Raw genomic sequence first — 17711 nt, forward strand, 5'->3', positions numbered from 1 at the left:
GTGTGTGTGTGTGTGTGTGTGTGTGTGTGTGTGTGTGTGTGTGTGTGTGTGGTTTTATTTTGTTTTTTGAGATGGAGTCTTGCTCTGTTGCCCAGGCTGGAGTGCAATGACGTGGTCTCAGCTCACTGCAACCTCTGCCTCCTGGGTTCAAGCAATTCTCCTGCCTCAGCCTCCCGAGTAGCTGGGATTACAGGTGCCCACCACCACACCTGGCTAATTTTTGTATTTTTAGTAGAGACAGAGTTTCACCATGTTGGCCAGGCTGGTCTCAAACTCCGGACATTGTAATCCACCTGCCTCAGCCTTTCAAAGTGCTGGGATTACAGGCTTGAGCCACCACACCCGGCTGCCTGTTTGTTTTTATGAGAGTGGCAGATGGCTGGGTTGTGGTGGCTCACGCCTGTAATCCCAGCTCTTTGGGAAGCTGAGGTGGGCAGATAACAAGGTCAGGAGATTGAGACCATCCTGGCCAACATGGTGAAACACCGTCTACTAAAAATACAAAAAATTAGCCATGCGTGGTGGTGCGCACCTGTAATCCCAGCTACTTGGGAGGCTGAAACCGGAGAATCGCTTGAACCTGGGAGGCGGAGGTTGCAGTGAGCTGAGGTTGTGCCACTGCACTCCAGCCTGGTGACAAAGCAAGACTGTGTCTCAAAAAACAAACAGAAAAAAAAAAAAAAAGGAAACAAATTAGCCAGGCATGGTGGCAGGTGCCTATAATCTCAGCTACCCTGGAGGCTGAGGCATGAGAATCACTTGAACCTGGGAGCTGGGGGTTGCAGCATCCCTGATCATGCCACTGCATTCCAGCCTGGGTAACAGCAAGACCCTGTCTCAAAAAAATGTATATATACAAAAAATTAGCTGAGCGAGGTGGCTTGCACCTGTAGTTCCAGCTACTTGGGAGGCTGAGGTGAGATAATTGCTTGAGTCCAGGAAGTTGAGGCTGCAGTGAGCCACGATTATGCCACTGTACTCCAGCCTGGGCAACAGAGTGAGACCCTGTCTCAAAAAAAAAATAAAAAAGAAAAAAAAAATAGTTTTTAGGATGGGTAGAAACTTCCAGAACATTCAGGCTTTTTTAGAAATAGGAAAATTGAGGTCCAAAGAAGAAAAGGAACTTTTTTGGGTCTCATGGGAAGTAGCAGTAGAGCCAGAACTGGAAAGCAGCCCTTTTCTTATATCTCACTGTCTGGTACTCCCCAGCAGAAAGGGAAGCAATGTGGCAAACCTGAGACAATGTTTCTCAAAGGAGGCTCTAGGGGACACCACACTTAGGATGTTTGTTTCACATCACATGAGTTTGGAAAATGCTGCAAATATTACCCCTTTCTTCGAGATTGACTATGAATGCTAAAGTCTCAGAGATGTCCTACAGCAAAACACTCATTTAACATTGCTTAACCCAATGTTTCCTAAAATAATTTAATGACGGACCCCATGTTGGTGTATATTTATCCATATTCTGGGAAACACTCCTTGAGAAGTGCCACCCGTAGCAAAAAAATCTGCTATCCACAGCCCTGGTTCATAATGGTGTAATAACTATTAGCTATTGTCATTATCATCATTATTTTTATTATTAATGGCAAAGGCTGTAGAGTTTATTATTTTTATTTTTGAGATGGAGTTTTACTCTTGTTGCCCAGACTGGAGTGCAATGGTTCAATCTCAGCTTACTGCAACCACTGACTCCCAGGTTCAAGTGATTCTCCTGCCTCAGCCTCCCGAGTAGCTGGTATTACAAGCTCCTGCTACCATGCCCAGGTAATTTTTGTGTTTTGAGTAGAGATGGGGTTCCATCAGGTTGGCCAGGCTGGTCTCAAACTCGTGACTTCAGGTGACCCACCCACCATTTTTTTTTTTTTTGAGACGGAGTTTCGCTCTTGTTACCCAGGCTGGAGTGCAATGGTGCGATCTCGGCTCACCGCAACCTCCGCCTCCTGGGTTCAGGCAATTCTCCTGCCTCAACTTCCTGAGTAGCTGGGATTACAGGCACGTGCCACCATGCCCAGCTAATGTTTTGTATTTTTAGTAGAGATGGGGTTTCACCATGTTGACCAGGATGGTCTCGATCTCTTGACCTCGTGATCCACCCGCCTCAGCCTCCCAAAGTGCTGGGATTACAGACTTGAGCCACCGCGCCCAGCCCCAGACCCACCCACCTTGACCTACTAAAGTGCTGGGATAACAGGAGTGAGCCACTTCACTTGGCCTATTGTTGTTTGTTTGTTTGTTTGTTTTGATACAGAGTCTCACTCTGTCACCCAGGCTGGAGTACAGTGGCATGATCTCAGCTTACTGCAGCCTGCGCCTCCCTGGCTCACTAGTGTTTGCTGGGCCTATCTAATCACATTTAAATTCAACTTAAAAAATACTGGGTGAACCAAACAAAATGTGCCTGGGGACTGAAATTGGCCAGAGGATTGACAGCGTGCAATAACTAGAATATTATCTGCAGGGGGAAGAGCATTGGATTTGCCCTGGAGTTTCCACCAACTAGCAAGTATGACATCAGATAAACCACCTCATCTTTCTGAGCTTCAGTGTCCTCATCTTTAAAATGGGGTGACACTTGTTCCACCTTCTTTGTGGGATTTGAAGAATTATTCTCCTGACTCTATGCCAGTGACCACTACCCCTTTATGATAATAGCAAACATTATTCAGTACTCACTATATGTCAAGCACTGTTTATGTACTTTAGGTATATTAATTCAATGCCTACAATAATCCTTAGGGGTAAGTGCTATTATCATCTTCATTTTGCACACCAAAAACTGAGGCAGAGAGACACAAAGGAATTTGCCTAAGGTTACAGAGCTGGTAGGTGGCAGAGCTGGGACTATTGAACACTTTCTCAAATATTGGTTCATTTAATCCTTTCAAAGGCATAATGAATTTTAGCCAGCAATTCCCTTTCTGCCATTTTACAGATGGAGACACTGAAACTCAGAGAAAGAAAGCAACTTGCCTGAGGTTACGCAGCTAGGAAGCAGGCAAAGCTGGGCCTAAACCCAACTCGACCTCAAACCCTTTCCCTTTTTTTTGTGCCACATGTGAAGGACAGGCAAATGGTCTGTGAAGAGAACAGTGTGCTGGCGTAGGGAGTTTTGTTCCCAGGTGCAGGGACCATGTCTTGTCCTTTATTGTTTCCACACTAGTCTCTAGGGCTGGGCCCTTCTGTCTTGGAGCTTGGCTCCCATGTTTGACTGAGTGATGGTTCTTTTGGCCAGTCTCACCCTGTGACTAGTTATGGTCATGTTGTCAAGAAATTGCCTTATGCCCTCATTTTGGCTTCTGATTTCCACTTCTCTCCATGAACTTAGATGTTTCTTGACCATGGAATGTTTAAACATGGTTAACCAACTGTGTGGTTTTTGCATATCTGTACTATCTGTGTCTCTTCTGATGTGGTGTCATGGTCTGGAATGGCAGGGGTGAGACCTGGGTTCTGATCTTGATTCCTCTGCCAAGGGATCCTGGAGCAAGTCTTTTAACTTCTATAGGCCTCAGTTCTTCAGCTGCCAACCAAGGACAACATGTCTGTCCTGTCTCCATGAAAGCCCTTTGGAAAATACAGATGCAAATAGAAGGTGGGGCACTGGCTGGGCACTGTGGCTCATGCCTGTAATCCTGGCACTTTGGGAAGCCAAGGCATGAGGATCACTCAAGGTCAGGAGTTCAAGACCAGTCTGGGCAAAATAGTGAGAGTATCTCTACTAAAAAATTGAAATAAGACTAGGTGTGGTGGCCACACCTGTAATTCCAGCACTTTGGGAGGCTGAAGCTGGCGGATCACAAAGTCAGGAGATTGAGACCATCCAGGCCAACATGGTGAAACTCTGTCTCTACTAAAAATGCAAAAATTAGCATGGTGGTGTGTGCCTGTAATCCCAGCTACTCGGGAGGCTTAGGCAGGAGAATTGCTTGAACCAGGGAGTTGGAGGTTGCAGTGAGCCAAGATGGCGCCACTGCACTCCAGCCTGGTGACACAGTGAGACTCCGTCTCAAAAAAAAAAATTGAAATAAAAAAATGGGCCAGGTGCGTTGGCTCAAGCCTGTAATCCCAGCACTTTGGGAGGCCATGGCAGGTGGATCACTTGAGGTCAAGAGTTCCAGACCCTCCTGGCCAACATGGTGAACCCCATCTCTATTAAAAATACAAAATTAGCCAGGCCTGGTGGTACATACCTATAATCCCAGCTATTTGGGAGGCTGAGGCAGGAGAATCTCTTGAACTTGGGTGGCAGAGGTTGCGGTGAGCTGAGATCGTGCTGTTGCACCCCAGCCTAGGCAATAAGAGCGAAGCTCTGTCTCAAAAATAAAATAAAATTAGCCAGGTGAGATTGTGGGCAGCTGTGATCCCAGCTACTTGGGAGGCTGAGGCAAAAGAATCGTTTGAACCCGGGAGGTGGAGGTTGCAGGGAGGTGGAGGTTGCAGTGAGCTGCGATTGTGCTATTGCACTCTAGCCTGGGTGACAGAGCAAGACTCTGTCTCAAAAAAAAAAAAAAATTACTGGGCACAGTGGCTCACGCTTATAATACCAGCACTTTGGGAGGCTGAGGTGGGTGGATCACCTGAGGTCAGGAGTTTGAGACTAGCTTTGCCAACATGGTGAAACACCATCTCAACTAAAAATACAAAATATTAGCCAGGTGTGGTGGCATGTGCCTGTAATCCCAGCTACTTCGGGGAGGCTAAGTAGGAGAATTGCTTGAGCCTGGGAGATGGAGGTTGCAGTGAGCCGAGATTGCACCACTGCACTCCTGCCTGGGTGACAGAGTGAGACTCTGTCTCAACAACAACAACAAAAAAATAAAAATAATAAGCCTTTTTTTCTAGAAGGGGTCACCGTAATGTAAGGCATACCATAGGTGCTCCTAGATGGTACAGCTTGACTGCATGGAGAAAATGTACAGTGATGTGGGAACACCACTTGCAATAGGGTTCAGGAGGAAAAGAGCAATAAATAAAACTGCTTTGTGTGCAATATGATCTCAATTATGTAAAATATCCATAGAAAATAGACTAGAGGAAAATATATAAACATGATTGCCTGTGGGTTGTGAACTTATATGTGTATTTTGCTTTGTGAGATAAACCGTTTATTTTTTTAAGACACAGGATCTCAGCTGGGTGCGGTGGCTCATGCCTGTAATCCTAGCACTTTGGGATGCCAAGGTGGGCAGATCACCTGAGGTCAGGAGTAGAGACCAGCCTGGCCTATATGGCAAAACCCCATCTCTACTAAAGGTACAAAAAATTAGGTGGGCATGGTGGTGAGTGCCTGTAATCCCAGCTACTCAGGAGGCTAAGGCTGGAGAATCACTAAAATCCAGGATGCAGAGACCGCAGTGAGCTGAGATTGCACCACTGCACTCCAGCCTGGGCAACAGAGCAAGACTCCATCTCAAAAAAAAAAAAAAAAAAAAAGACACCGGGTCTCCCTCTGTCACCCAGGTTGTTATGCAATGGCATAATCAGTAGCTCACTGCAGCCTCAAACTCCTGGGTTCAAGACATCCTTCTGTCTCAGTCTCAGATTACAGATAGGTGCCACAACATCCAGCTAATTTCTTTACAATTTTTCTTAAAGACGGGGTCTTATTATATTGTCTAGGCCTGTCTTGAACTCCTGGCCTCAAGGGATTCTCCTTCCTTTGCCTCTCAAAGTGCTGTGATCATAGTTGTGAGCCACCGTGCTCAGCCAAAAAAAATTTTCCAGTTTGCTAAAGCTAGTCTATTTTATTTTTATATTATATTTTATCATTTACAAAATACATATATATATAAATATAATTTAGCACTTGGCCCTTGACTGTGTTGCTCTGGTTACCAAAACATTGATGCAACCAGGAGTGATCCTGTATTCATTCATTCATTCCTTTGTTCAGAAAAGACTGAGGGCCTCTTCTGTTTAAGTCACCATTGATAAGTACTACAAGGAACACTAAGATGAATAAGGTATAATCCCTGCCTTATGGTTACTTATGAATAGGGTGTTCTCTTAGATAACCATAACTGAGTAGATAAAATGAAAAATATATGTTTTAGGAAAACTGCCACTGGAGATAAGAGTTCAGAGAAATCTACTTTAACTATGAAGATTAAATAAGATTTTGTGAAGAAGTTGACATTTGGTGCTGAATCTTGAAGGACAAGTGGAAATGGAAAGGCTTACTGGCAATAATAAAAATAATGAAAGGGAATATTTACTTAGCATATACTATGCTATAAACGTCATTGTACTATTAAATTTTACACATTATCTCAGTTAAGGCTCACTAAAGCTCTATGAGATAAGTAGATTTATCATCTCCAATTTACAGATGGGGAAGCTGAGGCTTAGAGAGAGGTTAAATATTTGCCTAAAGTCACAAGGTTGTTGAGCCAGGATTCACAGTCATGACCTCACTATTAATAGCTATGTTATTTGAATGGAGGGAAGAAAACATGAGGCCCACAGGGGATTAGATGGGAAACTTCTGGAAAGTAGGGAACATGTCTGTCTTGCTCGCTTTTCTATGTGTAGGGCCTAGTAGTATCTGGTGCATAGTAAATGATCATATATATTTGTATTGATGAAACAGGGTGAAAGAAACAGGTGAAAGGTGAAAGAAACTGTGTGTGCTGGAAGGCAGTGGGATGGGAAGGTTAGTTAGGGTCAGGCTGTGCTGGTTGTGAATGTGGAGATTCAAAGCAGAGACAGGGCCTGAGTCCATCATAGAGCCAGAGAGCTGACCCAGGCAAGTGTGGTAGACTGGCTCACAGTGGGAGTACAGTTAGTGAGGAAGCCCATGATGGGACAACATGGGAAGTACAGAACTCCAGGAAGTGTAGTGGGGATGGGAGAAGAGGCTGCATAGGTAGAACTGATGAGAAGAGGCTGGGATGGTGCTTGTTTCCAACTTAGAAGGGTGAGTGTGTTAAAAGTTAATTCTCTTATCAGACCTTCTTCATTGCAAACCATACCCCGCCCTGACTACCCCACTTCCTGTGAGCCTCCTTTCTCATCTGTAAAGTGGGGATAGTCTTGGAAAACGATTGCCCTGGGGTTTAAATGTGGTAGTATGGAAACAGTCCCTACCCCACCTCCTCCTTGTATGTTAGCTATTACTATTTACATCTACTTCACAAGAGGTGATCCTGGCTGAGCCTCTTCCCAAGAACTGAAATAATAATGTGACATGTGCCAGGGGGCCCAAGAGTCTTCAGAGTCTTGAAAAACACTTCCAAGCTGGCATTTTTTGGCCAAGGCCCCTCCCTTTGCTAACCCTACTCACTTTGTGTCAGTATAAGAGGTTTCACACCCAAGGGGCCCCATAGCAGAAAAGTAAGTGATTCCCGTAAGCTCTTCCAGAAACACAAGGCTCTTTGGAAAACCAAACTCAAAGAGGAATAAAACTAGTACATATCCAAGCATGTTAAATTTTCATTCATAATTAGCACAGATAACTCAAAGAACCACTCCTCCTTCCTTTAACATTCATCGCTCTCCCTCCAATAGAATAAAATTTCTTGTAAACTTTGTATTTTCCTCCTGCCCATAAGCCAGATGGGCAGGCATGCTTCCTGTTTCATGGATGGAAAGCTCAGGAGGCTGCCCAGTCATTCAGCAAAATCAGAGGTGGGACCCAGGTTATAAACCAATTCTCCCAGCTCTCTAGTTTCTCATGCACCCTGCTCTGTCTCACTTTAGGAAGTTGTCAGCATGAGGAGCAAACAAGCATATAATTAATTACAAATAGGCGTTTGTTTATGTTTTGTTTTTGTTTTTTAGACGGAGTGTCGATCTGTTGCCCAGGCTGCAGTGCAGTGGTGCGATATTGGCTCACTGCAACCTCTGCCTCCCAGGTTCAAGCAATTCTCCTGCCTCAGCCTCCTGAGTAGCTGGGATTATAGGTGCAGGCCACCAGGCCTGGCTAATTTTTGTATTTTTGGTAGAGACAGGGTTTCACCATGTTGGTCAGGCTGGTCTCGAACTCCTGGCCTCGTGATCCACCCCCCTCGGCCTCCCAAAGTGCTGGGATTACAGGTGTAAGCCACAATGCCCAGCCAATGTTTTGTTTTGTTTTTGAGACAGGGTCTCAGTCTGTTGCCCAGGCTGGGGTACAGTGGCACAATCATGGCTCACTGCAGTCTCAACTTCCCAGGCTCAGGTGATCTTCCCACCTCAACCTCCCCAGTAGCAGGGATTACAGGTGTGTACCCCCATGCCCAGATAATGTTTTGTATTTTTTTGTAGAGATGGTGTTTCATCATGTTGCCCAGACTTATCTTGAACTCCTGGGTTCAAGGGATCCACCTGCCTGGGCCTCCCAGAGTGTTGCGATTACAGGTGTAAACAACCATACCCAGACTAAACAGGTATTTGGACCCACTTTATTAATTTGGTGGGCTTTATTTTTTTGAGACAAGGTCTGGTCTCGCTTTGTTCCCCAGGTTAAGGTGCAGTGATGCAGTCACAGTTCACTGCAGCTGCTACCTCCGAGGCTCAAGCAATCCTCCCACCTCAGCCTCCTGAATAGCTGGGACTACAGGCATGTGCCATCACGTCTGGCTAATTTATTTATTTGTTTATTTTTTAAAGACAGGGTCTCACTATGTTGCCCAGGTGGGTCTCAAATTCCTGGGCTCAAGCAATTCTCCCACCTTGGCCTCCCAAAGTGCTGGGATTACAGCTGTGAGCCACAACACCTGGTCTAGTGTTTAAGCATACGGTGTATTTAAACTCTAGGCACAAGTTAGCCTGATCCTTGTCACTTTCTGCCTAAAGCATATTTTCTCTTACCTCTTTTCTTTGGCTGCAGGTTAAATATTGCTCAATTATTTGGTTCCTCTATTTAGAGTTTACCCTTGAGAGAGATAGGATTCAACCTGTTCTGTATCTTACTGAGGACTATTTGAGGGATTCTCCATAAATACTTATGGATATGACAATGGAGGGAAGAGAGGTAGTCTGTACAGAGCGGTACAGTGGGTAAGTATAAGGCCTGGAGACATAGAACAGTCTGAAAAATCCCACTCTGATAGTTAGCTGCTACCTATGATGCTGAGTACCCCACCTTACTTTCTTTTCTGATTTTCAACTCCCTTCCTTTGTAATTTGAAGACAATAACCATTTCAGGACCTAGCCTGTAGTTCCTGGCACATAGTAGGGCTCAGTAGACATTTAGAGAAATAATTAGTACATATCCCACTGGACTGTTATGAGGATTAAATGAGATAATAAATGTCAAGTACTTCCCATAGAACCTAGTGTATACTAGTTACTCAATAAAAGTAGCTACTCTGGACTATTTGGTCATTACTAGTATAGTAGTCCCCTCTTATCTGTGGTTTTGCTACCTGATGTTTCAGTTACCCGTGGTCAACTGCGGTCAGAAAATATTACATACAATAAGATGTTTTGAGAGAGAAAGAGCATAGTCACATAAATTTTATTACAGCCTATTGTTACAATTGTTCTGTTTTATTATTTATTGTTATATCTTCCTGTGCCTAATTTATAAATTAAACTTTATTATAGGCATGTATATATAGGAAAAACACAGTATAGATAGAGTTTGGTACTATTTGGGGTTTCAGGCATGCACTGGGGGGTCTTGTAATGTATCCCCCAGGGATAAGGGAGGATGACTGTATTTGACTTTATTTAGAAATATATGCATATAGAATACCATAGTTGGTTAGGAATCAAAAAACCTAAATTTAAATCCCAATTTCAGCATTTTAAAATTAATTTTATTTTTTAAATGGATGAGAGGTTTATGCGTTGCCCAGGCTGGCCTGGAACTCCTGACCTCGCCTCCTCATGTGCCAGGACAAGTGGCCTGAGCCACTGTGGCTCCCTAAAACTTTTTTAAAAGTAGAGATAGGGTCTCACTGTGTTGTCCAGGCTGGTGTCTAACTCCTGGGTTCCAGTGATCCTCCTGCTTTGGCCTTTCAAAGTGTTGAGGTTACAGGTGTGAATCACCATGCCCAGCCCCAGTTTCATTATTTTAATGTAAAAAAAGCTGCTGGATTTATGTTAAAGAGATTCAGGTATGAGACCTGACTCTGTCTGGCTCTGTTGTGTGACTTTGGATAAGGAACTTTTCTTTTTTCCTTGCTTTTTCTTTTTTCCTGGGTGACAGGAGTCTTGCTCTGTCACCCAGGCTGGAGTGCAGTGGGGTGATCTCAGGTCACTGCAACCTCCACCTCTTGGGTTCAAGCGATTTTCCTGCTTCAGCCTCCTGAGTAGCTGGGATTATAGGTGTGCACCACCACGCCCGGCTAATATTGTATTTTTAGTAGAGACAGTGTATTGCCGTGTTGGCCAGGCTGGTCTCGAACTCCTGACCTCAGGTGATCCACCTGCCTCGGCCTTCCAAACTGCTGGGATTATAGGGGTGAGCCACAGTGCCCAGAGTTTCTTGTCCACACAGTACTCTCATACCCTCACAAGTTCTCAGGGTTGGGGGGATGGTACCTCTCTAATGCCAATTACAAAAAGAATGACCAACAATAGCAATTATGTCCCCTATTAACAAAGTTTACAGAGGGTCTAGAGTGAATAAGCTCTTCAGGAAATATTTATCAATAAATTTTTAATGGCTGGGAGTGGGGGCTCACGCCTGTAATCCCAGCACTTTGGGAGGCCAAGGCAGGCGGCTTGCCTGAGGTCAGGAGTTCAAGACCAGCCTGATCAATATGGTGAAACCCCATCTCTACTACAAAATTTAGCCAGGTGTAGTGGCATGCACCTGTAGTCCCAGCTACTCCAGAGGCTGAGGCAGAAGAATTGCTTGAACCCGGGAGGCAGAGGTTGCAGTGAGCTGAGATCGTGCAACTGCACTCCAGCCTGGGTAACAGAGCGAGACTCCATCTCAAAAACAAAAAAAAATTAATAAAGCTGTGCATGGTGGCACGTGCTTGTGGTCCCAGCTACTTTGGAGGCTGAGATGGGAGGATGGCTTGAGCCCAGGAGTTTGAGGCTGCAGTGAGCCGGATCACACCACTGCACTCCAGCCTGGGTGACAGACCTCATCTCTTCAAATAAATAAACAGTGTATTCCAGTGGTAATGTGCAATAATTTACCTTCTGATTAAGAGTACATGTAATGCACTTAGTAGATTCCCGCTTTAATTCATCGAGACCCCCTTTAACATTACCTTCCTTGGTAGCTCCTTCGAAGTACTGGCTTGTCTATAGAATTTACACAGCACCTTGACTAACATTGTCTTACTTGACCCTTCACAGGAGCTCAGAGGGTAGAAGCAAGTCAGGCATTATTTACCCCCATTTTCCACCAGGAGAGGGGTCCAGGGAAGTGCTGCTAGCTGGCCAAGGCTTAGAGGCTGAATAACCCAAGAGTTGGAATTACCTGGCTATCCCGACCAGTACTTCTCCCTGATACTGGTTACAAACCTACAGCTCAGCCTTGCTGGCTGGGGCAGTTCCAAGAGGCTTTTCATTCAGTCTTCTAGATCCAGAAGGTTGTGTGCTCTAATTCTTGTTTCGGAGATGGCCAACATTCCAGGCTGTTATGTTATGTGAGGACGTGGGATCACAGCCAGTCAAAAGCCAGGACTTCTCCAAGTGAAGTCATAAGCACCAAAGGGATCTTGCTAGACACGCAGATTTCTGGGTCCAATCCCAGACCGAGCCTGATTCCTAACACTTTGGCATTGGCGTTCAAAGAAATCTGCCCTTATCACCCAAACAAAAGTAGCCCATCTAGTCTGATTACCACAGTAACTGCTGTCTTCATAGATACTAGACAAGAATTTATCATTTGTTTATTGTCTCTTTTCCACCTTAGAATAAATTCCATGAGGATAGGGACTTTGTTAGCCTGATTTAAACCAAACCTGTTTCCTAGAACCCTGCAGCCCCCACAGTACGAGGTCAGTAAGTATTTATTGAATCGAATGTACACTGAAGTTTGAAACCGCTGTCATATACTGCTCCTTCATTTTACAATAGGGAAATTGAGGCCCAAGAAGATGGAAGTCACTGTCGCAGGGATGGTAAGGGGCAGGGCCAGGATAAAATCTCAGATCTCACAAGTCCCAATCCAGGGACCGTTCAACTCCGCCCAAAGCAATTCTTTAGAAAAAACGACATCCACTTGAAAGAAAAGACATTTCCTGCCCATAAATACTAGGTTTCACAGCGGGGAGGAGGGCCTGGCCTGGGTGAGGGCTTTGGTAATTCCCTTCCCACTTCTCAGGCGCCCTCTGCCCGCAAAGGCTAAGGACTCGCCTTCCAGGCCCGGAGTCGAACCCATCTCCAGGTAGTGTCGAGGCCAGGCCCGGCGGCGGCGAGGCGCGGAGGCTCAGTGAGGTGCGGACGGCTCACCCAACCAAGGTCACCCAGGCAGAGACTCAAGGGGCCAGGCCCGCTGGGTACAGGGGAGGGGGCGGCGTTGGCGCGTCCTCGGGGTGGATGAGGGGCCTCCCTTCGGCCTCCTGGAAGTCAGGAGTGACACTAATGGCTGCTTCCCCACTGAATCTGGCACTCAGCCTAAAAAGCGCGAGCAGGCCCGGCCGGCCGCGTGGCCTGGTCCCATGTGCTCCACCTGAGGCCGCCCTCACGCGCTGGCCCTTTAAGACACCTCCCCTTCTCACCCAGTCTTGTCTCCTATCCCCCTCAGCGCCCCCACCAACAACTCCCGAATTGCATCAGGCACGTGCTCGCCCCCGTCGGGTCTGAGCGTTCCTACCCCCAGCCCGGGAGGTGCTCGGAGGAGTCGGCGGCCAGGGGCGGGGCGAGGGGCGGGACCGCAGGGCCGTGCGCGCGCGCTCCCGCCGCCTTCTGCCCGCCCGTCGCCCAGGGCCGGGCCGGCGGGCGCGTCCCCGCTGCTCCGTTCCCTCCCCTCGCCCGCCGCGTCGTGAGGCGCGCGCCCGCCCGCCGCCTGCCGCGGATCGCGTGGTCTGCTCTGCTCGCCGCGCCTCTCCCCCGTCCGTCCATATTGCTGCAGCCCCCGAGCCGGGAAGCCCGGGCCGCCCCGGGGGCGGGGGGGAGGGAGGGACGGGTCGAGAAGCCTGCCCGGCTCGGGGTGGGGGCGTCTTGCGAGGAGCGGGCGGGGGGGGACGCACGCCGAGGAGGCCTGGACCGCAGAGTGGGGAGCCTTCCTCCCCCCCCGCCCCTCTAGTGGGCCTCGGATTTACAGCGGCTGCACCTAACTGGGAGGGGGCCGCGCCTCGCGTGAACCCCGACCCTTCTCCGCAGGGACTGGGGCCCAGCGCCCCTGAGGAAGGCGTCGCGGGCGCCCTACGAGCCAAGTTCGAGGCGGGGGAGGCAGCCTCGGGCGCGCCCGGCTTCTCGGGGGGGGGCGGGCGCGCAGATGGCCACTCAGGTGGAGCCGCTGCTGCCTGGGGGCGCCCCGCTCTTGCAGGCCGAAGAGCACGGGGGGCTGGTGAGGAAGAAGCCGCCGCCGGCGCCTGAGGGCAAGGGCGAGCCCGGGACGAACGACGTCCGCGGGGGGGAGCCGGACGGCGGCGCTCGGAGACCCCGGCCGCCTTGCGCCAGGCCGCACAAGGAGGGCATCGGGCAGCAGGAGCGCGAGAACCCGCGGCCGCTGCCGCCGCTGGGCGCCGAGGGCCCAGCCGTCAGCGACGGGGAGGAGGGCGGCGGCGAGCCAGGCGTTGGCGGAGGAGCTGCCGGAGCCGCGGGCGCGGGGCGCCGGGACTTCGTGGAAGCCCCCCCTCCCAAGGTGAACCCGTGGACTAAGAACGCACTGCCGCCGGTCCTGACCACCGTGAACGGACAGTCCCCCCCAGGTGGGTCTCCCTCCTTTTCCTCCTGGGTCCGGGGGCCTCTTCCGGGGACATGGGAGTCCCATCCCCCAGCGCCTCCAGGGCCCCGGGGTCCGCTACCGGTCATGGTGACTCGGGACTTTTGAAAATTGCCTCCTGGTTGATCCTGGTCGCTGCGCCCTCTCCCCACCGCACACTCGGGAACCTGCCCCTGCCCGAGGGCCCGGCCTCCGGGAGGCTGCGGCCACCGCCTGGGCCGCAGCGGTTAGTGGGCGACGGCGTGGTCCGGGCCTACCTCGTCGGCGGAGGGTGGGCGCTGGTTTCAGTGAAAAGGGCCCCACCGCATGTTGGTGGAGGAGACGGCTTCTGGTTTGAACCTTCCTTGGGAAGCCCCTCTTCCCACCCCGCCCGGCGCTCCCCGTTTTGGTAGCGTTGCGAACGTCCCCATATTGTAAATGTTTAATGAGCGTATGTCACGGGCAACCCAGTGCCCAGCATGGAGTACATGCCGGCCGCACGGATTCGGGGATTAAAAGTTAACAAGGTTTGTTCTCGGGGAGATGATATTGGGCGGTAGAATCTCGTTTTGCAGAAGGATTGAGGGGTCAGTTACCGGGAGAATGGGGAGAAACCCATCGTGTTACCGAATTCGGTGGTTTTCCTCCCCGATCCCGGGCACCTTCCGCCTTGAGAAGGAGCCCGACGGCTAGTGTGCTGGGTGAGCCAGTTAGAAGGTTTGGCCGAAAATGAGGCGGGTGAGGGGCCTGCGGCGACAGGAGGGGCGTGTGGCGGCAGGGGAGGGAGTGTCCGGGCTGGGCGGGAGGGTGACAGTTGGGCGCCATGCGCTGCGCCGGCGGCCCACGGGCCGCTCGGCCTCGGCGTTCGGCGCGGGCCGCGTCGCTCCGGGTGGCAGGCGGGTGCGGGCCCGCAGCGCGGCCCGAGTGTGCGTGTGCGCGGGTGTGTGCGCGTTCCCCCTTCCCAGCATTCCTCTGCAGCCGGGACAACGTGGTGCCTCCCCGCGCGGGGAGCGGCATGTGACTGCTGACCGGCGCTCCCCGAGTCCTCCCTCTCCCTCCTCCGCGTTTTGGTCCTTTGGGACCGTGCCCCTTTCCAGGGGGAGGTGAGGGTGCAGGAAATCCCAGCAGAGCCGTGTCAGCCTGGGGAAGAGAGGCGGTGCAGAATATGGAGTCTGCTCTTGGCCTGCCTTTGCCGGGAATAGCTCGTCCGCTTGGGTGGGGGTCGCGCCCACTCTCCTCTCTCGGCTGGCGGATAGGGCGGGTCTCCATTCTTTGGTTTTGGGTCAGCTTGCGGTGGATCGGTTTTAAAACTGTCTTGTAGTTAGAATGATGGCCTCTGGTCGTAGCCTTGGTGCTGTTAAAAAGCTTTTCTTCTTCTGTCGCTGGTTGAGGCTAACTAGTTTAAACCATTCAAAAATAAAGGGGAAGCTTATGCCTTCACAGTCAAAGTAGAATCATTCCTCGTCCTAGGGAAGCCAGAATAGCCAGGCCTGAAAACATCATGTTGCAATTTTTATTTCTTTTCAGGTTGCTTCATTTGGAGGAGGGGACATTTAGACAGTCCGTCAAACTGTTCTCTTCCTTCTCCCCTCCTCCCCTTCCCTCCTTTCCCTTCCAGAACCCTCTTATGCAAAGGACAGTGCTGAAACCTCCGTTGTCTTTCACGTCCCTCCTATCCACCCACAGAGTGAGGGAAAACAACTTTAAAACACTCTTTGGTCCTTCTCCCTTCTTTAAACTCCAAAGGGTATAATCATCCCCGGGAGAGAGCACTCCTCAGAAGTTTAAATGGGGCTACTCATTCTGGCTGCTGCTTGGCTAATGGTGAACCTGCCTTGTGGGTTTTCAATCAGCCATGACATCAGGTGGTATTGGGTGCCTGAGCTGGCATTTTGTGTAAGTCCAGGAGCCCTTGATACTGTGCGTCACTGGGGTTATTGATCGTGGGAAGAAGACAGCTTGGCTGGCATCTTGCCTTTCCCCTGAGTGGAGAAGCTGATTGGCTTTAAGTGCCCAAAGCAAAATTCTTGAGTGGAAGTAGATTTGTTCTGTTTATGTTTTTTGGAATCAGGGCAAGAGAGGTCTACTTGGTTTAGAACCTTTGGAATAGGTTTTGACAGCCTAACTCAGTTAATCCAGTAGCTTCTCTCTAAGCCTGTTGTTAGGACTTGTGAGCATTTTGAGAGGGAATTCTATGATTGGGTTGTCAGTCTGCTAAGGCTAGATGGTGGCCTTTTATCTGGAGCGTACATAGGTCTCTGAAGTGCTTTTCCAGCCCTGGTATTTTTATAGCTTCGACATATTTAAATGTGACACTAGTGGAGTGGCTGTGTGGTCTTGGGAATTTTTGTGTTCTGTGATGCATATGTTTTTGGGAGTCTACAGAAATAAGTACCTCATAAGCAAACTAAAAGCTTTCCAAAGCTTGCTGCAAATGCCTATTTTTAGCCCTCCTTTTGGCTCAGATGTTGGTGTTTTAGTTCTTTAAGGGACGCTTGCAGTAAGTAGTAATAAAATACGTTTTGTGATATCTTTCCTTTCTTGTGGAGTTCTGTATTCTGGTTTAAATATCCAAGTCTTAGATTTGTAGTTTTAAATCTTGGGATTTGCGTTTTGGCTTTTTGGATCTCCTTCCCTCCCTAGCATATTTTTAAATGTTTAAATTTTTTTCCTTATTCTAGTCATACCCTTTCTAAGTATAAGATCCAACATGTCTAAGTTAAGAGATGATATATGGCGAAGGTTCTGGGGTCAAACTGTGTGGGTAGCTCTACCACTTGTTAGTTGTGCCTTCTTGGGCAAGTTGTTTAACCATTCTGTGCCTCACCTTCTTAATTTGTGCAGTAGATGTTTATGATTTACTTGCCTCATGGCGGTATTACGAGCATTCATTGTTACGATATGTGTATTTAGCCCAGTGCCTGGCAGGTAGAAGTTGTTACTTACTGTGGGTCTTGGTGGAACGTCTCTCTGGGTCTCTGTTTTTCTCTACCTGTAACGTGATGGGGTTGGTGAATGCGGACCTCTCCTTTTCTTGGGTTACATCAGTACTCCATGAACTGTATGGGATCTGTCTTCTTAAAACTTGACTTTTGCTTATCTACAAGGCATGGGATGGATAATTTAAAGGTTAGTGACTCTTAAGAATTGGCTATTTTTTGCTTTGGAATGTGGTGAGATGAATTTTTTAAAAATAAGTTTTAACTTTTTAATTTGCCTTTTGTAAAGATTCTCTTTTGAGGGAGTTGCACATGTACTCTCAGGACTATGAGGAAAAGCCAGCCTAACTGGACGGAAAGTTTGCTGGTGGCTGGTGCACGTGTAGTGCCTTGAGACTTGAGTACAGATAATCCTCAATTTATGATTTTTTTGACTTTACGGTGATGGGGAAAGTGATACAAATTTAATGGAAACTGTATTTCAGGTACCCATACAACCATGTTTTTTCACTTTCAGTACAATATTTAATAAATTACGTGAGACATTCAACAGTTAAAATTGACTTTATATTAGACGTTTTGGCAATCTGTAGGCTAAAGTGTTCTGTGTGCATTTAAGATAGGCTAGGCTAAGCTTTTTTTTGAGACAGTCTTGCTCTGTTGCCCAGGCTGGAATGCAGTGGTGTGATCTCAGCCCACTGCAACCTGTGCCTCCTGGGTTCAAGCGATTCTTCTTCTGCCTCAGCCTCTTGAGTAGCTGGGAGTACAGGTGTGTGCTACCATGCCTGGCTAATTTTTGTATTTTTAGTAGAGATGGAGTTGCACCATGTTAGCCAGGCTGGTCTCGAACTCCTGACCTCAGGCAAGCCGCCTGCCTTGGCCTCCCAAAGTGCTGGGATTACAGGTGTGAGTCACCATGCCCTGCGCTAGGCTAAGTGTTGATGTTCAGTAGGTTAGGTGTATTAAATGCATTTTCAATTTAATTATATTCAGATTTTTATTTTTT

The 17711-nt window shown here is 48.5% G+C and overlaps 2 protein-coding genes across 7 annotated transcripts in view; both read left to right on the forward strand.

Moving 5' to 3' along the window:
* Window positions 1-17711, forward strand: part of LARP1 (La ribonucleoprotein 1, translational regulator) — a 138406-nt gene that overhangs the window by 61161 nt on the left and 59534 nt on the right. For 5 of the 6 annotated variants that reach the window (XM_032263757.1, XM_032263759.1, XM_032263760.1 and 2 more), the window contains exon 1: window positions 12868-13773. The exons of the other annotated variant lie outside the window; for it this stretch is intronic. In XM_032263757.1, the coding sequence (XP_032119648.1) occupies window positions 13338-13773 (436 nt within the window). In that variant the 5' untranslated portion in view covers window positions 12868-13337. Of the gene's footprint in view, window positions 1-12867; window positions 13774-17711 lie in introns of those variants that run through there. 6 annotated transcript variants of the gene reach the window in all.
* Window positions 8945-13279, forward strand: LOC116540315 (translation initiation factor IF-2-like; the record flags this gene model as incomplete). The annotated part of the gene is made up of 3 exons (XM_032263799.1): window positions 8945-8985; window positions 12241-12329; window positions 12720-13279. Coding segments are annotated over exons 1-3 (690 nt in total), but the record flags the coding sequence as incomplete, so codon positions are not given.

The sequence above is a fragment of the Sapajus apella genome, unplaced genomic scaffold (genome assembly GCF_009761245.1).
Source record: "Sapajus apella isolate SASKATOON/1434 unplaced genomic scaffold, GSC_monkey_1.0 scaffold138, whole genome shotgun sequence".
NCBI classification, from domain to species: domain Eukaryota; kingdom Metazoa; phylum Chordata; class Mammalia; order Primates; family Cebidae; genus Sapajus; species Sapajus apella.